The sequence below is a fragment of the Eptesicus fuscus genome, chromosome 20, assembly GCF_027574615.1.
Source record: "Eptesicus fuscus isolate TK198812 chromosome 20, DD_ASM_mEF_20220401, whole genome shotgun sequence".
In the NCBI taxonomy this organism is placed as follows: Eukaryota; Metazoa; Chordata; class Mammalia; order Chiroptera; family Vespertilionidae; genus Eptesicus; species Eptesicus fuscus.
The window spans coordinates 48,406,794-48,425,292 of NC_072492.1; the positions used below are offsets into that span (position 1 = coordinate 48,406,794).

The following is an 18,499-nucleotide window of genomic DNA, read 5'->3' on the forward strand; positions in this document are numbered from 1 at the left end:
CTTGTTCCCACGGGCTTTGGGGCCCATCTGCTCATTGCCGTCTGCCTTCTGCAGGTGTTTGCAGAGAAGATGGGCCTGGAGACAGGCTGGAACTGCCACATCTCCCTCACACCCAATGGTGACATGCCTGGCTCCGAGATCCCCCCCTCCAGCCCCAGCCATGCTGGCTCCCTGCACGATGACCTGAATCAGGGTGAGGGCAAAGGTTTGTGGTGGGGACAAGGTGGGTGTGGGGGACTCCCCCGACCTTGGGGCTATTCTAGAAAGAGCCCCATAGAACCCTCCTGATACATACATTCCCTTGGAAAATGGCTCACACCTCCCTGTGCTAACAGCAGCTGACGGGAGGAGAGGGGACCTGTGGGCAGGAAGTTCCATGCCACCTGCAGGGCAAGGAAAGGCCTCCAGAAGGCTGGCCGCAAGGTGAGGGACGGGCTTTTGTCCCCACAGTGTCCCGAGATGATGCAGAAGGGCTCCTGATGATGGAGGAGGGCCATTCAGACCTCATCAGCTTCCAGCCTACGGACAGTGACCTCCCCAGCTTCCTGGAGGACTGCAACCGGGTACGACAGCGGGGTCTGCACCCCAGGCCCCTGGAAGTGGCACATGGCAGAGAAAGGAGGGTCACGGGACCCTGGTCCCTGACCCTGAGGCCATGGGCATCTCTGCTTTTTCTCCAGGCCAAGCTGCCCCGGGGCATCCACCAGGTGCGGCCCCACCTGCAGAACATCGACAACGTGCCCCTGCTAGTGCCCCTGTTCACTGACTGTACCCCCGAGAGTGAGTACTGTGGCCACAGTGCCTCGGCAGCCTGTTCCCTTCCACTGAGGCTGACAAGGCCTGGGATCCCGTGCGCTCTTGAGGAGATGTGGGTTCCCACGCAGGAGCAAAGGCTCCTGGGCTGGGAGGAGCTGGGGAGTCTAGTGGGCTGGAGCCGTGGGAGTGCCCATTCGGGGAGTCAGAAGTGTCGTAGGATTGGGTAGGATAGTCACAAAGGGGAGTCCACTTCCCTGTCTCCTGTCCTGGGGGTCTCTGCCCAGCGCCCTGCATGGGGCTCCGCCTGCCTGATCTGTGACCGACTCTGCCCTCAGCCATGTGTGAGATGATCAAGATCATGCAGGAGTACGGGGAGGTGACCTGCTGCCTGGGCAGCTCTGCCAACCTGCGGAACAGCTGCCTCTTCCTCCAGAGCGACATCAGGTCAGGCCCCGCCTCTGCCTCCCGGAGGCCCCAGATTGGGTTTCCATGGGGCTGGGGCATATATGATGGCCGACCCTGCCCTGGTTGAGGGGACCACGGGACCTGGGCATGGTGGGGAGAAGAGGGAGCCGGCGCTTGCCCCATGCTGTGGGAGATGAGGTCTCTCGAAGTGCAGCTGATGGGTACGCTTCCCCCTGTGCTGCTCAGCATTGCCCTGGACCCCCTGTACCCGTCCCGCTGCTCCTGGGAGACCTTCGGCTACGCCACCAGCACCAACATGGCCCAGACCTCGGATGGCCTTTCTCCCCTGCAGCTCTCAGGGCAGCTCAACAGCCTGCCCTGCTCCCTGGCCTTCCGCCAGGAGGAGACCATCAGCATCATCCGCCTCATCGAGCAGGTGGGGGCTTGGGCTGGTGGTGGGAGCGGGGGTGCAGGGCATACTTGGGGTGGGGGGTTATCATGACACAGGATCCATCTGGGTTGCCTCCAGGCAAAGCTCTCCCAGGCAGCTTGGTTTGCAGGAGCAATGGGGCATCTGGCTCCTGGCTGAGGTTTGGCAGCTACAGGGTCTGAGCGAGGCCACATCTGTCCTTCGGTCCCTAGGCCCGGCATGCCACCTACGGCATTCGCAAGTGCTTCCTCTTCCTGCTGCAGTGCCAGTTGTCCCTTGTGGTCATCCAGGTGAGCCGGGCAGCACAGACATCGTCCCCTCCCGCCCGCTTCTTTGCTCAAGGGCCAGTCAGGGTCTGAGGCCAGTTGGGAGGCTGGGAGGATGCAGCGCAGCCTAGGGGCCCCCAGCGCCCCTCTGACACGGCTGGGCTTTTGGAGATGACCCCTGAGCAGAACAGTGTCCCTCTAGCCCCAGCTCCGCTAGGCCAGGACGTGAGCGTCCGTCTGGGCCCAGGGCGTCCTCCTGTTCGTCAGAATCTAACCGTGCTCCCTGGGCTCTCCTGGTCCAGTTCCTCTCTTGCCTAGTCCAGCTGCCACCACTGCTCAGTACCACCGACATCCTGTGGCTGTCCTGCTTTTGCTATCCTCTGCTCAGGTGAGAAGCCGGCCCTCCCTCTGTGCCCAGGCAGGCAGGGTGGGAGGTCACCGAGCACCCCAGGAGCCCGGGTTCAGGGAGCATGTGTGTGTGTGTGTGTGTGTGTGTGTGTGTGTGTGTGTGTGTGTTGTGGTGGATGTCCCTTTGTTTCACCCTCCTGCCCACCAACCCTGCCCGCACTCCCGACTCCTAAAAGGCTTCTCATGGGAATTGGGAGACAGAGGGTCATGCGGCCGCCCTTCACCCGGTCTCTGCTTTTCAGCATCTCTCTGCTGGGGAAGCCCCCCCATAGCTCCGTCATGTCTGTGGCAACAGGGAAAAACCTTCACTCCATTCCCAAGAAGGTAGGCGAAGTGGAGCCTGTGAGCCTGGGCCTTTCCCAAGAGGCTGGTCCTTGAGGCAGGGAGTGACCAGGTGGGGCCTCCATCACACCAGAGGGAGGTGGTGGGACAGAGCTGGGGAAGATCCTCGCCGGGGCGGGCAGTCCTGCTCCTGTTCCCCCATCCGGGCTGCCCATTCACTGAAGAGCCTGCTGAATCCGAGTGCCGGAGGGGCCGTGGCCTCCGGAGTGACGGGCCTCCTTCCTCCCGCAGACCCAGCACTACTTCCTGCTCTGCTTCCTGCTCAAGTTCAGCCTCACCATCGGCTCGGGCCTCATCTGCTTTGGCTTCACACTGCAGAGCTTCTGCGACAGCTCCCGGGCCCGCAACCTCACCAACTGCTCCTCCATCATGCTGCCCAGGTGAGTCCCGCCCCGCCCCGCCCACCTCGCCCCCGGCCACCTCCGCAGGGCCCAGGGGGCTGAGGGCACACCTTGCTTTGGCAGCCATGCCGACACGGCTCCAGCCTGGTTTGGTGACTTTGCCAATGGGCTGCTACAGGCTCAGAAGCTCACTGCCGCCCTGATCGTCCTGCACACTGGTAAGGGCTCCCGCAAAGGGGGCCAGTGGTGGCTGGTGGGGTGCCCCCGGGACCAGGCCTTGGCGGTGGCAAGTCTGACTCCCCCTCTGATCCCGTTCCCTCCAGTCTTCATCTCTGTCACCCACGTGCATCGCACCAAGCCCCTGTGGAGAAAGAGCCCCTTGACTAACCTCTGGTGGTCCCTGACGGTGCCTGTGGTGTGAGTGTGGCTCAGCGGGAGGAGCGGGTGGGGGCTCTGGCAGGGCTGTGACCTGAGGGTGGGGTTTGGGCCGGAGATTGAAGGGTGCCCTTCTTGAGCTACTGCTGTACTGAGAAAAGCGAGGAAGGGAGCGAGAGGAGCCAGGCTGACCCGGCGCTGCCCCCTCCTCCTGCAGGCTGCTGGGGCAGGTGGTCCAGACGGCAGTTGACCTGCAGTTGTGGACGCACAGGGACAGCCGCGTCCACTTCGGCCTGGAGGACGTGCCTCTGCTGACGTGGCTCCTGGGCTGCCTGTCCCTGGTCCTCGTGGTGGTCAGCAACGAGATCGTGAAGCTGCACGAGATTCGGTGAGCCACCAGCAGGGCACTCCCTCTGGGCCCGGGCATGCTCCCTAAGCCTGTCACCCCCTGGGCATCATTCCCCTGCCTCCTGGCTACCCATCCCTGCCTCCTGACCCCTGATTTAATCTCCTGCCCCTCCGCCCCCCCAGGGTCCGGGTCCGCTACCAGAAGAGACAGAAGCTGCAGTTTGAAACCAAGCTGGGCATGAACTCTCCCTTCTGAGCCATCGGCCACGGTGGTCACAGTGGCCCTGGTCCCCAGGGGCCAATACCAGACCCATTTCTGAGTCTGGGGAGTTGGTATCATGGATGATTCAGGGTTTGCTCTTGTGCCCCATGGCACTGGAGGCCCAGATGCCCGTGCCAGACCCAGCTGTCGTCTTGACCCCCAGGGCTACTGTGGAGCAGCGAATGAGCCAAGGCCGTGTCAGGACAGCCCTGCCTCTTCCCTGGCCTCACCAGGGCATTCTTGAATGTATGACCTCATGTGCTTAGCAAGGGGCTCCCAGCCCTCTCTTCCTGTGGGCTGTCCCTCTTCAGGGTCCACTAAGCCAGCGCCCTGTGCTCTGGGACCCCTGGGCAGGGCTGTGAACGTGGGGCCAGGGCCTCAACCTTTTTGAAGGAACACTGGCAGCAGCTGTGGGGGGTCCAGTCAACTCTCAAGGTCGCCGTTGAAGGCCAGGGTGAGGGTGTATCCTCCCTGCGCCCTCCATGCTGTCTTCCTGGGACAGGGACCTGGATGTGGCCAAGCACCTCCCTCCTCCCTCTGTTGGGGATCCTCACAGCACCTGACAGTGAGGGCCCCCCTCACCCTGGAGCCTCTGTGCCTGCCTCGAGCTGGCCCCCAGTCAGTCTCGGGGACATGGCCCAGGGCTCCTTCCAGCCCCTGCATAGTTCTGTGAGAATGTTTTTACTGGTGTATATTTTTTACTGGAAATGAGCCTTTTAGGAATGAATGTAGACTGGTTTGTATTAAAACTTATAAATTGCGTAAGAAAGACCTGTGGCTGGTCCATGAGGCAGCCACAAGGGGAGGAGAGGCGGGCTCGAGCCTTCCTCCTTCCACAGCGACAGAGCCCAGGGCTCCCGCCGAGGTCCGCGGCACAGACCCAAACACACAGCGATCACGTGGAATGACACTTTCATTGGCGTTAGTTTGGGTAAGAGGTTAATTTACAGAGCCAGGGCCCGCCAACCAGGTCAGGCTGGGCAGTGGGCACTCTTGCTGTGGCCGGAAGCCCCTCCCCACTGCGTCTTCTCAGGCAGTTATAGAATAAATTCCATTTAAAATATATGCATTTCTCTCTGCTTAAAAAATAACATTTACAGTTGAAAAAGTTTGGACTCTGGGGGTCTGTTAATCCCACTGCCCCCACCCCCGCCAGCTTTGCCTCACTGGGGCAGGCAGGGGAGGAACCGGTGTCTGGCCTGGGCACTGCCCCCTCCGGCAAGCAGGCCCCTGATGGTTTATTTACATGTCCTATGTACACCTGCGGGGACCCGGCCAGACACACCGCTCCGCCAGCCTCTGCACCCGGACAGCACAGCAGGTGGCAAGAGGACCTTGGCACAGGAACTTGAGACACTTGTGGGGGGCGGGGGGGGGGGGGGGGGCAGAGAAGCTCTGCCATCACCTTTCTCCCTGGGCGGAAGCTCTTACCAGGGTCCCTGACCAAAGGGTAGGGCTCTTTGCTCAGGTTATACACTGGGAGGGGTTCCGCTGAGATATCAGGTTCTGCCAAGCTCCCTTGGCCCCCCCGGGGGGCTGCTCCCCTGGAACTGCAGTGCTGACAGCTACTGGCTTGGAGCAGCAGGAGGGACCCTGCTGGGGCGGCAGGAACTTCTGTGCTGGGGCAAAGGCAATGGACGCTGCAGGTGGGTCTAGCTCAGTCCAGCATGGCATCCAGCTGGTCAGCCAGGGCGTCGAACATGGTGCTGATGTCATCCAGAATGTGCTTGGTGGAGGTGCTGGGGGGGCTGCAGGGGGGGCACTGGGTCAGATCGGCCAGTAATCAGATCGCCCGCCAGCCCTGGGCAAGGGCTGTTGGTGAGCGCCTGGCTGGTGCCAAGTGCTTTCCAAGAAGGAAGGTGTCCCTTCCGTACACCCGTGCACTGGGGCTCAAATGACCTGTCCAAGCTCACGTGCCTCTAAGTGGCAGCAGCCAGCTTCCCTGCAGGTCAGACCTAGGTGACTCCCAAGACCTGGGCTCCTCCCATTCCAACAGGGGGTCCCCAGACTGAGGATCTGCCTGTGAGGTCCCTGCCCCCCAACAACCCCAGGACTCCCGGAAAGAGGATATGGGAGGAAACTTTCCCTATGCCGCCACCTTCTCCCCCTCCCTGCCCAGCAGCCCTCACCCCTCTCGCTCCTCAGCGCCAATGCTCTTCTCTGCGGCCCGCAGTGCGGCTGCGAGGGACGAGCTGGTCCGTTCCAGTCTCTGCTGGGCCTGGCCGGAGCCCACAGGCCCCGTGCTCTCTGGACGTGGAGGCGGCACAGGGCGGGGGCCAAGTCGGGGAGCCAGCTTAGGGCCAGAGAATGCCAGCTGGGTGCAGGCCACAGACACAGGCTTGGGAGCTGTTCCTGCAGAGACAGGTTGGCTTGTGACTCAACCGGGCTGGACACAACCCCTGCCAACAGTGCCCGGCCCCGCACCAGGCCCTGCCTCACCTGCTCCGGGCACCTTGATGAGGGCGGCGGGCGGAGCGGGGGGCTCCGGTTCCCCACGCTGCCGATGGCCTGCCGAGTTCTCCGGCGCTGGCCCGGGGCAGGGGGGCTTGGAGGGCTGGCTTGGAGGGCTGGGAGCAAGAGGGGCTGGAGCTCCTTGAGTTGGAAGGCTGCTAGGGTCTGGCTGAGGAGGGCTGGGAGAAGCCACAGGGGACTCGCTGGGGGTCTGGGAGGGCATGGGGACAGAGGGGCTGGGCATGGCGGTGGCCACTCCAAAGGCCAGAAGCGCCGTCTGCAGCGGCTCTCTCTCCCGGCACTTGGGCCTCCGCTTAACAGTGTCTGACTCTGTGAGGTTGAAGTCGAGGCCGGTGGGCACTGGCGTCTCGCGGGATGGGGGACCGGCCGGCTTGGGCCGCTGTTTGATAGTCAGGTTCCCCTCCTCTGCAAACGGGAGCCCCTCCCCTGAACTGCCCCGGGATGGGGGTGTCCCCTCAGGCCCCGGATCCTCCTCTTCCTCCGTGTCTGATGCGGGGCCCGCTGGGGCAGGTGGGCCCGGGGGCTCTGATGGGCCAGCTGGTTCACTCAGTGTTCGCCTTCGGGGCGCGGGGGCCCCCTCTTTGGGCCCGAGGCTTCCATCTAGTGGAGGTGGCTCCGGGGTGGGGCCAGAGACAGAACTGAGGCGCTTTGGAGGAGGTGGGGGGGGGCCTTTGCGTCGGGCCCGAAGGGCAAAGGACTGGCTACGGGGAGCTCCTCGAACTGGGGTCTGGCTAGGGCTGGTCCGGGCTAGGGCACTGCGTCCTGGTCGCCGGGTGAGGGTGGCGTAACTGCCCAAGGCACTGCCCACCGGCCCTTCGGCCTCCCCCTCGGCCTCCCCCTCAGCCGGGCCCGGGCGGCTCAGGCTGTGGGACCGGCGCTTGGGCCGAGGCGGGTCTGGAGGAGCAGCAGGGGGGCCAGCCAAGTACGAGAAGGCTCGGGGTGCACCCGGAGGTGGCCCTGGGGCGGGGCTGGAGGGTGAGCCCTGAGGGCACATAAAGACATAAGCAGGAGGCCCCTGGCCAGGAAGGGGGGAACAAAGCTTAGGGGGCCGCTCTGTGCCCTCCGGAAGGTTCCTTTCCTGTGGGGTGCTGGGGTCTCCACTACTGGGCTGAGGGGCAGGCTGTTCCTGTGAGTGGCCAGACCCTCGTGAGCGAGCTCCAATGCTCTCCTGGCTTGGGGAGCGGGGAGGGGGCAGGGGGAGTGGCTCTGGGCCACCCCCAGCCATGGCTGCCTGTAGCTCTGGGCTCAGCTCGCTGCCCTGAAAGGTGAGAAGGCGTGGGCCAGCCGCAGCAGGTCCGTCCCCATTCTCCAGCCCCTCGATGGCCATCAGCTCTGGGCCCCTGGCCAGGCGGCGGCCGCCCTCGCCTGGGGCCTCCCCGTGCAGCAGGCCGCGCCGCAGCTCGGCCAGACGCTTCACCCCCAGCATGAGCTTCTTCTGATGACCTGAGGGGTGGATACGGGGCGGGGCAGGGTTAGTGGGGCTGCAAAGGGTCACCCCAGTTCCCCTCGAACTCCGTTCTCTCTTCTGGGCCTGGACCCTGAAAACGTTTTGAACACCCTTGGCGGCCGGTGGGTGCCTGGCCAGAGGCCCCAGTGCAGCCGGGGCTCACCAAGCTTGTTGACGCCGATCTCCTGCAGCTCCTCCCAGGTGAGGTCGGCCACCAGCCCCATGGAGTCGTAGCCGCTGCTCAGCAGCTTCTTGTGGTACTGCGGCAGCCCCAGCGCGCACAGCCACTCCAGCAGGTCCGCCTGCGAGAGCACCAGCGCCGGTCGGAGCAGGCCCCCCCGCCAGCCTCGGCCCCCAGCCCGGAGGCGCCACGGCCACCGCTGAGGGTGGGAGCTCGTGCCGGCCGCCCACTCACCGGGATGTAGTTGGGCAGCCACTCGGTGATGCTCAGCTGGGCGATCTCCGAGGCGATCTTCTTCCTGTGCCCAGGCTTGGTCACCCCGATGGCTGTCAGGTCCTGCCCCAGATGGTGCCGTTAGCCCCTGCTCTGCGTGCTGGACCCTCCCGCCCTCCCACAGGGAGGGCATGGGGACAGAGGGGCTGGGCATGGCGGTGGGACACCCACCTCAGGCGTCATGCGGCTGATGGTTGGCACGTCGTAGCCGGCCTGCAGGAAGTGGGCGGTGTAGCCCTCCAGCTGGAACTCACTGAGCCAGTTATAAATGGCCTGGGCGTCCTGAGGTCGGATAGGGCTGACATTAACGAGCCGTGTGCTGAGCAGGGGCCGGGGCCGGGGCCGGGGCCGGGGCCGGGGCCCAGCCAGCCGCCCTTAGGGGCCTGGCCTGAGAAGGGACTTAAGTCCATACTGAGGCCCGTGCAACCCCCACCCTGGGCCCGCAGCCCCCTGCCCAGTGGAGGCCACACCTTCCCCTCCAGCAGCTGCTCCGGCCTCACGTCCTGGGTGAAGAGCTGCTCCCCAGAGTGACAGTTGGCCAGAGGGCGGTGGCTCAGGCTGCCTTTAAGGAGGGACAGGAATGGAATCAGGGGTGGCGGGAGGAAGGGTGCCAAGGCCTCAGCACCTCCCCTGCACCTCTCCCAGCCCATCCAGGCCCCATTTACCTTTCCTACCTGCCAGGGATGGGGGGTGCAGTCCCGGCAGCCCCGGGTCCTCTCCGGCAGAGGGAAGCGGCTGCACACAGGGAAGGAGCGACTCAGCGTTCGGGGAAGTGGCAGCAGGAGGGGGAGCCCTGCCCCCACAACACCCCCTCCCTCGTACCTGGGCGTTCTCGATCAGGAGCCCAGGGCCATGGCCGTTGGTGCCCTCGGAACTCTGCCCGCTGCCAGCACTGCGGATACTGCCCACACTGCCCTCACTACCCACGCTATTCCTGTCACCTGCTGGAAAGGCAGGAGCAAAGGGGTTAGAGTCCCAGTTGGCCCTGCCAACAGCTGACTGGCAGTCAGACGCCCACCCTGGTGCCAGGCTGCCCTCCAGGAGGATGTACCTGGGCTGTCTGGGCTGAGGCCCACCCGAGGGAGCTGGCCATAGGTGAGAGGGTGCAGGGAGTCGTCAGCAGGGGGCTGCGGTGTCCGAGAAAAGTTCGGGCGCAGGGGTGTGGGTGCAGAGGGGAGGCGGGGCGCAAGGATGCCCACCCGCTTGCTGACCACCTCGACAATGCCAGGGGGGAAGTAGCCCACACGGTCCGTGCCCCTCTGGCTCTCGTGGATGTGGCCCTTCCAGCGGCCATCAGGGTGCTGCTCAAGCACCTGTGGCAAATGGGGGACGGGGAGGCAGTGGTTACTTCCTGTATCAAGCCCGGGCAGGCGGCCAGCCCGGGAGCTGCGGTCCCCTACCCCCAGGAAGTTGGTCTCTGATGCACAAGTCAGCCCACAGTTCTGCCCCTGCCGTCAGCAGCCAGCCCAGGCCCCCGGGTGCCTCTAGAGCATACAAACGAGTCCTGCATCAGCCCGGGTTGACATCCCAGCTCCACTGCTTGCTAGCTATGTGGCCTGGGGAAGTCACTTCCATTTCTCTAAGCCTCTCTACAAAGAGAAAGGTGACAGCACCTGCCTCCCCGGGCTGGAGAGAAACCAACGATACAGTCCTATCAGACCTTAGCACAGAGCCTAACCACAGGAGGTCCCCATCAAGTAAGTGACAGCGACACTTGTATTCGCAGAGGAATGCCTGCACCAGGTCCTCACCGTAATGACGTCCCCGGCCCGGACATTGAGGGCCGTGGGATCGTGGAGGTTCCAAAAGTCCTTGAGCGCTCGAACCTTCAGGATCCCCGAGGCCTCTAAGAGAAGGGGGAGGACTGGTGTCATCCCGGTCCTTAGGACGCCTTCCTGCCCCTGATGTCCCCTCAGGCCCCTCCCAGGTCCCTGCCTCCTCCTCCCCACAGCGTTCCCCCTGAGGCCCCAGCCCAGGAGTGCGACTCCACTCTCGCTTCCTGTACCCACTGGACGGAGGCCCCCGGGCTGGGTCACACACACACACACACACACACACACACACACGCACCCCGCAGCAGCTGCTTGATCTCCCGGCTGGCCTGGGAGGTGGTGAACTGATTCACGATGTCCAGGGCCGTCTGGTTGTACGTGTTCCGGATGTTCACGTCCACCCCGCCCTGGGGACACAGTGCGGAGTGAGCATGCACTGAGCAGCTCGCTTGTCATTCCCACAATCCTCACGACTGCCAGGAGGTAGGTGCTAGTTTCATGTTTTACAGGTGAGGAAATGGAAGCTCAGAGGGAGGGTCAAGGACGAGCTCAAGGTCACTCGGTAAGAGGCAGAAGTGGGACTTGAACCAGGTCCATCTGCTGTTGGTGGGGGACACCCCTCAGAGCCTCCACAGCCGGCCTCCGACCCGGCATCTGGTGGGGCTCTGTGGGCACCTGCGGGCTGACCGGGCGCCCACACCCACCTCCAGGAGCAGCCGCACCACCTCGGTCTTGCCGTACAGCGCGGCCTCGTGCAGCGCCGTGCCCGTTTTGGTCTGGCGGTTGATCTCAATCCCAGCTCCCAGCAGCTGCCTGTGGAGGCAGGGGAGTCACAGGGTGGTGGGGGCAGGGGAGGAAGCCAATTGCTGGGGACCAGGGTGAAGAGGTCAGCAGGGCAGGGCACTGAGGGGACACTGCTGGCTCCCCAGGAAGGGGATGAGGAAATGGAGGTGGGGGGAGCGATGAGTACCTGATGACCTCTCTGTGGCCGTTCTTGGCAGCCAAGTGCAAGGGTGTGGTGTAGTTGGGATCACACGGGTCCTTTGCCTCGCCCTCCAGCAGGGCCACACATAAGTGGCTGTTCAGTAGCAGCTGGGCCACCTGCAATCAGCAGCACCCAGGTAGAGCCTCCTCTTGAGACGCCCCCAGACGCCCAGAACCAGCCCCCCAAGGGCTGCAGGCCTCACCTTGAGCCGCCCAAACTCGCAGGCCAGGTCCAGGGGCGTCTTCTTGGCCTTGTTGACCAGGCACGGGTTGGACTGATGCTGGAGGAGCATTTCTGACTGGGGGCAAAGGGGAAGCCGAGTGAGGGGTCTGGCCTGGCCAGCCCCTCAGTGCCAGCCCCGGCCCCCTGCCCCAGCGCCCCTGCGGGCGGGCGGGCGGGCTCACGTACCACTTCGTAGTGGCCATACTGGGCAGCCAGGTGCAGCGGGATCTGCCCGTCCAGAGACGCGGCGTTGACGGCCGCAGAGGCCCGCAGCAGCAGCCTCACGGGCTCCAGCCGGCCCTGCCAGGCGGCATAGTGCAGCGGGCGCATGCCTGCAGGAGGGAAGGGGCTGCTGAGGGGGGCCTGGTCAGTGCGGGGTCAGGGAAGGGAACCGAGCAGGGTCTGGAGCCACGCCAGCGGGAAGGGAGACAGACGCGACGCAAGCGATGCTGGCTGCGCCTGGGCTTGGCCAGCAAGAGGTCCGCCGTACCCTGCCCACCATGGTGACCTCCTGACAATGACCTCCCCTGGAAACTGGGTCGTCAGTACCACCCACTACCCCACATGTGATGGAGACTGAAGAGGTGAAGCATTTGCAAGCCCCGAGAAACGATGCCAACATCTATTAGCATTGCTGCGCTGTAGCGGAAGCCAGCTCCGACTGCAGGGTCGGGTAGGGGGCTCCCTGGGGGTCTCACCATTGCTGTCCTTGATGTCCACAGTGGCCTGAGCCTCCAGCAGCAAGGCAATGAGCTCCAGGCTGCCCCCCAAGGCGGCATGGTGCAGAGCAGAGAATCTAGCGTGGTGGGACACATGGTGGGGGTGTCAGTGAGTAGCCCCTACCCCCCAAATCCTTGTCTTCCACACCGGACCCATCCGGGGGGCTAGCAGGGCTGGGTTACTTGCCCACTGTGGGACCCCCCCGGCCGTGGGAGCGCAGAGCAGCCGGGCAGCGGCATGAAAGGGCTCAGTGTCTGGGCTGAGAGGACTGTTTGTCTGGCCTGCCCCCCCAGCCGGCCCAGGGGAGGGGGCCGTGGGAGCAGGAGCCCGAGGGCTCCTATCCTCTAGGGAGAAAAGGGGGCCTGGCAGGAATCTGACCCAAGGAGGCCCCTCAGAGAGGCACCAGGCCCCTCCCCTCTCTCAGGGGCAGGACCCCCCCTTCCCACCCTATACAGGCAGGCCGGAGCTTTCAGCAAACACACTTCAAGGGCCAAGTTTGAGAGGGGAAGGGGCTCTAGGCCCAGGTCTTTCCCACTCGTCCCTCCCCCACGGCACAGCTCCCAGGAGGTGCGGGGCTCACTCACCCATCAGCGTCCTGGTAGTTGACGTTGAGTCTCTTCGTGGAGCCGAGGAGCTCTGGGGGTCAGAGCAGGAGGCGTCAGGACACCCTCAAATGATCGCCCTTAGCCACACCCTCACCCAGTGCTCCCTCTCACCCACCCCCCAAATCCAGCTGACCTCTCGGTGTGCAGAAAAGCACCTGCCCCATGGCCCCTTAGCGTCCTGTACCTCTGGCTCCGCACCAGGGCCCACTGGCCCATCAGCTCCAGGGCAAGGAGTGCAGGGAGCGAGCTGCTGCGGCGGTGGCCTAGCTTTCCTGGGCCCCCAGCCCAGCTCGTTTATAGCGCCAAGGGGGCGGGGAGGGGGGCACTGGCATGCCATGCCCTCAATAGACAGGCCCACGAGCACATGGTTAGCATTCCTGCCTGAACGGGCCAGGGAACGAGTCTCATTGTCCCGCTGGGGTGAGGGGGCTGGGAAGGACAGGAGAGGGGCGCTAGAGGCTGGAGAGTGGAAGGGCAGATGCCAGGGCCACAGTGCCCAGCCCTACCGCACCCCTGAATGGAGCATGGAGAGCAGGTGGTGCCAGACACACCTACACCATGCCCTGGCTCGGCCGCGTACTTAGCTGTCTGATCTTGGACAAGTCACAGAGTCTCTCGGACTCAGTGTCCTCATCTATAGAATGGGCTGATCACAAAACCTGCGCACAAGGGCTGCGGACCCTGTCAGCATGCAAAAGATGGGAGCTATCCCCACTCAGCACTCCCTGCACATCAGCCATTGTCAACAAGACGCTGTCCTTCAGCAAAAGCTGGGACAGTCCCCGCCCTGGGCCCAGGCAGGAGACTCTGCTGGGTGGTGGCAAGAGGAGCTAGAGGCATGGGCAGGATGCTGCTTCAGCCCCTCAGGGGCAGGACTCAGGCAGGTGTGTTCCACTCGTGAGCCAGGGTACAGGAGGGGGTGGTCCTTGGTAAGTGCTGGGGGGGGGGGGGCAGAGGGGAATGCCTGTCACAGGCGGCCCTGCCTTCTGCTGAAACACACCCCTGCAGGGAAGGAGGAGGCTCAACCCGGGCAGGCGGGGTGCCAAGCATGCTGGTCCAGGCCTGCCCCCAGGCCCTGGAGGGCCCCTGAATACCCCAGCAAGACAGGGCCCGCTTCCAACAGGGAGGGACCAACCCCGAAATGACGAGCGTGGGACGGGGAGGGAGGGCACAGCTACATTTAGGGCTGAGCTGAATTAGGCTACTGCCGAGAAGGCAAAAAACTGAACCAACGAGGGACTCTGGTGAGGAGGGAGGGCCCCCGAGAACAAGCGCAGGCCTCCCAGCCTTCCTCCGGCCCCACGGAAGTCCTGGTCCCACAGAACCAGCCGGGGTCTTGGGAAGCAAGGGCTCTGGAAGCAGGAAGGGCCTGGCTCAGCTTCCTCCTGGCGGAGGTACCGCTCTGAGCCTCAGTGAAGATGACCCAGAAGATCCCTCCACCTGCGCCAGCTGGACAGCCAGGGACGGGGCAGCGTGGCGGCGAGGGGCAGCCTCTCCGGGGAGTGACAAGACAATGTGACAGCAGAGACAGGAACAGGGGCCGGGCAGGGCCAGGCTGGGTGGCTCTGTTCTCTCCAGAACAATGGCCGGAAAGGCGGTGGGGGAGAGGCTCACAGTGACTGGGCTGGGGACCTTGGTGGGAGGGCGGAGGGTCCTGGTTCTGGCACGGCTCCAGGCACTTCCCCTTCAGCACAACCTTCTTTCCCGGCCTGGCTGAGGGTGGAAGGGTCACTCCTGATTTAGGCTGGGGCAGAGGATGTGAGCTCAGCGGGCCAGCCCCAGCCCACTCCATTTCCTCTGGCCAGAGGAGACAGCGCGAAGAGGGAGTGGGGGAAGGAGGGAGTGAGCGCGCCCAGAACAATCCTAGGTGATTCTGATGAGCAGCCAAGTGTGGGAGCACAGGCAGAGGGCACGGCTGGCCTCTCTGCCGCACAATGGCTGTGTGACCTTGGGCTCTCTGGGGGTCAGGTTCCTTATCTGTAAGTGGGTGTAGAGGCAGGGAGTTAAGGGGACCACAAGAGTTCATGAGCTGTAGGGTCTGCACAATGTCACCTGCTGATTTCCTTTTTTTTTTAAACCAGCTTTCCCATCTTCTCAGAGGTCTGGGGAGGGAGGCACAGGGCCAGGGCCTCACGAGGTGTCCGTCCCAGGACCCTGTCACGCTGCCTGCGCCCACTCTGTGCTCACGTCCCTTTGGGGGCTCGGGGAAGAGACTGCTTCCCCGACAGACATCTCCCCCTGACACAGGGAACCTTCCGGGAGCCCAGGAGCCCCGCTGTGAGGTTCCCACCAGCCGCCAGACCCCACCCACCTGTCCTCCTTTGGACTCACTTTGAGGCCCCAGGGCTCTGGGGCCAACGGCGGCGCAACCAAGGCCCCACTGGGCAGGCTGCCAAAAACAACACAGAGGTGAGGGGAGAAGGGTGAGTGGCTCCCACTCTGGGGGCTCCAGGGACCTCTTTAGCGCCTTCTCCCCATCGTGCTCACCCTGCACCCACTTCCCCAGGGCACAGAGACACCCCTACAGCTTCATCTCCCTCTACTTTGGGTCTCCTGCCCTGGCGGGAGCCTTAACATCCTTCCTTCTAGCGCCCACACTAGCAGGTGTGGGAGGGGACAATTAGATGTTTTCATTAGCCAAAGTGGATCTTGGGGCTAGAGGCCCAGCAGTCTGGGGGGACCCTCTCTCCTCCAGTCCCAGTGTGGTGGCAGCAGCCACCTCCCGCCCCTGCTGGTACAGGGGCTCCAGGGGACAAGTGTAGCGTCCTCCTGGGAAGGCGCGGAGAGCTCGCCCTGAGGCCCAGAGGTCTAATCTCCTTGGGGTCTCACAGCAGAGGTTCCCAGGAGATGGGGCCCAGGTGTGGCCACCCATGCACGAAAACCCCACAACCCTGTCAAGACTAGTGACCCCAGGCTCTGGAGAAACCTCCAGCAGATTAGCTTAGGCCACATGCCACCAGGGACACAGGCAGGTAAGGCAGGGGGAAGGGGCTTTAGCAAGTGGTTAGGTAGTGCCGGCCTTTGTTTCAGGCAGCAGAGCTCTGTTTAGAGCTATTTTATGGACATGCCCATTAAACTAAGACTTCATCGCAGAGAGGAGCTGGTGGAAGCGGTGTGGGTGGGGGCGCAGCTCTATCTGTCAGTCTTTCCCAGCCCATTTTCGGAAACCCCATGGCTCCAGAGAACAATCTGAAAAACCACCTGCTGGAAGAAAACCCCGCGAGGGCAGGAATTCCGGTTTGTTTCATTCACGGCCGAGACCCAGCGCTTCAGAGCGCGGCCTGGCTGGCGCACAATAGGCTCTCAAAACTCATCTGAATGAGCCCTGGCTGGTTTGGCTCGGAGGTTCGGTTCCTGGTCAAGGACACGTTCCCCTGCAGGGGCGAGCGGGGAGGCAACCAATCGACGTGTCTCTCTCATGTAGATGTTTCTCTCTCCCCCTCCTCCCTCCCTTCCATGCTCTCTAGAAAGCAACGGAAAAAATATCCTTGGGTGAGGAATTAAAAAAATAATACTAATTTGAATGAATGTACTCCAACCTTTTACTTTACAGGTGAGGAAACTGAGCCCCAGAGAGGTTAAGTGATTTGCCTAAGACACACAGCAAGGGGGACCCAACTTCCTCTCTGGCTCTCACACACAGAGGCACTCCGTGTATAGAACAAGACAGTTCTCTCCCCCCCTCCCCAGGCCCCCGTGATACCTCCCCCTCCTCCCCCCCCCCTTTCTCTCTGCAACCTGAGCACTCAGAGGAGGGTCTCAGCTGGACAGTCCCCCCATCAAGTACTCACTTGTCTTTGCAGCCTTGACTTTAGCCACCAGTTTCTGCACACCAGTCACATCTCCGTTCTTGACAGCAAGGATCAGGTCCTGTTCACGACCCATCCTGGTCCCCAGGCTGGGCTCTGGGCTCGGAAGTCCAGGGGAGCGGCCCGAACACTGGTCTGCGCCAAGGCGTCAGGGTGCCATGCCTCGGCCCTCTGGGGGGCCCGGCGTCCTGGGGAGCGTGTCAGGCACTGACAGGTAGTCCAACAAGGTGCTTCGTGAGCTGCCGCCACAAGCAGGAAAGCCGATCTCCGAGGGGGCGGAGGCTGCTCGGAAATCTGGACAGATATCAGCTTGCAGCTTCCGACAGCCCGGGATGGGCCGGGACTGGGCGCGCCAATCTCCCCAGCGTGGCTCAGGAGCACCGGTGCCCACCCAGAGAGCCGCCAGCATTCCCTCGGGCCTCGGGCGGCAGTGGTGGGCAGACAGGTCTCGGGGGGTCTGGAAAAGGAGCGGTGCTTTTGCTGAGGGCTAGGCCCGAGCCTGCGAGGGTCCCCGAAGCAGGGCTCTGAGGAAGAGTAGTTCAGGGCCTCCAGGGAGCCCCCCAACCACGCTGGCTGTCCTAGGAGCTAAGGGAGGGGCTGGCCACTCAGAGCGGGAAGGGAGCTGCCATGCATGAGAGGACTATCTGGAGGGGGGAGAGGTGGCATTCTGCGAGGGGGGCTGAGTCACTGAGGCCCCAGGGCACCTGGCAGCATCTCAACCTGGGCAGGCTGGGCAGCGGCCTGTTCTCCACAGCCCCAGGGCTGACACCCACGGACAGCTGCGTGCCAGGAGGTGGGGCCCGGGAGGGTCGGGCGGGCACAGGCAGACAGGAGGGTCACTCCCTGCCGAAGGTGCCAGCCCCCAGACTCCTCCCTCCCTGCGCTTTACTATAATAGCTGGAGGCCCTCGCTGCAGGGCTCTTGATGAATTCAGAGTGGAGTGGGGAGCTTACGGCCCCCCGTTTCTGGCGGGGAGATTTCACAGCACCTGTTGCTGACCTATCCTCACGCCTTGTGCGGGTTGGAGAAGCAGCTGGGCAAAGAACAGAGACCAGCGCTGGGGCACTGCTGGCAAATGGGGCTGCCTGGCCCCCCAAGCCTGAACCTGAGGCCCCGAGCCCCAACTTCACTGCAGAAAAGCTTACGTCAGTTCCTCATGGGCCACGGATTTGCTGCCCGAGTCCTGCGGCATGACACCGGCATGATTCCCGGCAGGCCTGGGGCTCTGGCTGGGAACCCCTCGCTCCCAAAACGTCCCAAGCCCCGTCCAGATGGCACTCCCTCCGATGGCACTCCCTCTGATGGCCCGCGGCCGACATGGGGGGAGGGCGCCCCTGGCAGTGCCTGGGGTCGGGCAGGCTCCCCCGCCCCCCGGAATGCCCGCCCAGCGCCGCGCAAACCCCCAACCCCAACCCAGCCCAGGCCGACCTGGGGAACAAAGCGGCGGGAGGGACGGATTGGGACCGGCGCTGGAGCGATTGATGCGGGAGGACGGAATAAGGAGGCGCGAAGGAGGACGGAAGGAGCAAAGAGACGGAGGCGCCCGCTGATCCCGCAGGAAAAGTTAGTTTGTGCCCGCCCTCAAGGGTCCTGCCCCCCAGCTCGGGCCGCGCCGTCTCACCTTTCCCGGCCGCCCCGCCGGGGGTCCGGTTGGCCCCGCGCGGTCCCTGGCACTCTGGACGGCGGCTCCCACTGCCCCCCTGAGCCCCTTTCTCCTCCTCCTTTTCCAAGGCCGGCTCGGCGCCTCCCGCAGGAAATCCCGCCCCTCCCCCCTCCCTCCCGCCGGATCGGGAGCGGAGGGACCGTCCCGGCCGCGCAATCGGGCTGTCAGTCAGCGCCTGCGGCCCCGCCCCTCCCCGCGCCAGGCCCCACCCCCACCTCTCCTGCGGAGCGGAGAAGCTGGCGGGTCAGCGCATGCGCCCAGGTGCAGCGGAGGTTGTTGGGGGGGAGAGAGCTCGTGTCCCTGAGTTCCAGTTGCGGAGCCGGGGCGACCTGGAGATCGAGTTTAGGCCGAAAGGTGTGTGACTGGGTGGGACAGAGGACGTGATGTGGAGTCTGGAAACCGGGGACCCCACTTGGG

The 18,499-nt window shown here is 63.9% G+C and overlaps 2 protein-coding genes across 2 annotated transcripts in view; one reads left to right on the forward strand and one right to left on the reverse strand.

The window, feature by feature from the left end:
• TMEM94 (transmembrane protein 94) overlaps window positions 1–4,702 on the forward strand; it is a 30,751-nt gene extending 26,049 nt beyond the window's left edge. The window contains exons 20-32 of the mRNA XM_028130584.2: window positions 55–205; window positions 451–563; window positions 681–780; window positions 1,092–1,200; window positions 1,408–1,597; window positions 1,804–1,881; window positions 2,160–2,245; window positions 2,508–2,589; window positions 2,839–2,987; window positions 3,072–3,166; window positions 3,272–3,365; window positions 3,541–3,711; window positions 3,855–4,702. Coding sequence (XP_027986385.2) covers window positions 55–205; window positions 451–563; window positions 681–780; window positions 1,092–1,200; window positions 1,408–1,597; window positions 1,804–1,881; window positions 2,160–2,245; window positions 2,508–2,589; window positions 2,839–2,987; window positions 3,072–3,166; window positions 3,272–3,365; window positions 3,541–3,711; window positions 3,855–3,927 — 1,491 coding nt within the window. The 3' untranslated portion in view covers window positions 3,928–4,702. The remainder of the gene's footprint in view (window positions 1–54; window positions 206–450; window positions 564–680; window positions 781–1,091; window positions 1,201–1,407; window positions 1,598–1,803; window positions 1,882–2,159; window positions 2,246–2,507; window positions 2,590–2,838; window positions 2,988–3,071; window positions 3,167–3,271; window positions 3,366–3,540; window positions 3,712–3,854) is intronic.
• A 65-nt stretch (window positions 4,703–4,767) lies between these two features.
• CASKIN2 (CASK interacting protein 2) lies at window positions 4,768–18,124 on the reverse strand. The gene is made up of 20 exons (XM_008155061.3): window positions 18,041–18,124; window positions 16,402–16,876; window positions 12,590–12,641; window positions 11,984–12,081; window positions 11,472–11,617; window positions 11,266–11,361; window positions 11,049–11,179; window positions 10,783–10,891; window positions 10,377–10,485; window positions 10,058–10,152; window positions 9,358–9,619; window positions 9,129–9,250; window positions 8,981–9,041; window positions 8,777–8,868; window positions 8,478–8,588; window positions 8,268–8,369; window positions 8,016–8,154; window positions 6,373–7,848; window positions 6,063–6,285; window positions 4,768–5,681 (listed from the first exon to the last, which is right to left on the reverse strand). Exons 2-20 carry the CDS (start codon window positions 16,493–16,495, stop codon window positions 5,591–5,593), a joined length of 3,609 nt encoding a protein of 1,202 aa, XP_008153283.2. The 5' UTR covers window positions 16,496–16,876; window positions 18,041–18,124; the 3' UTR covers window positions 4,768–5,590.
• Between the last annotated feature and the right edge of the window lie 375 nt (window positions 18,125–18,499).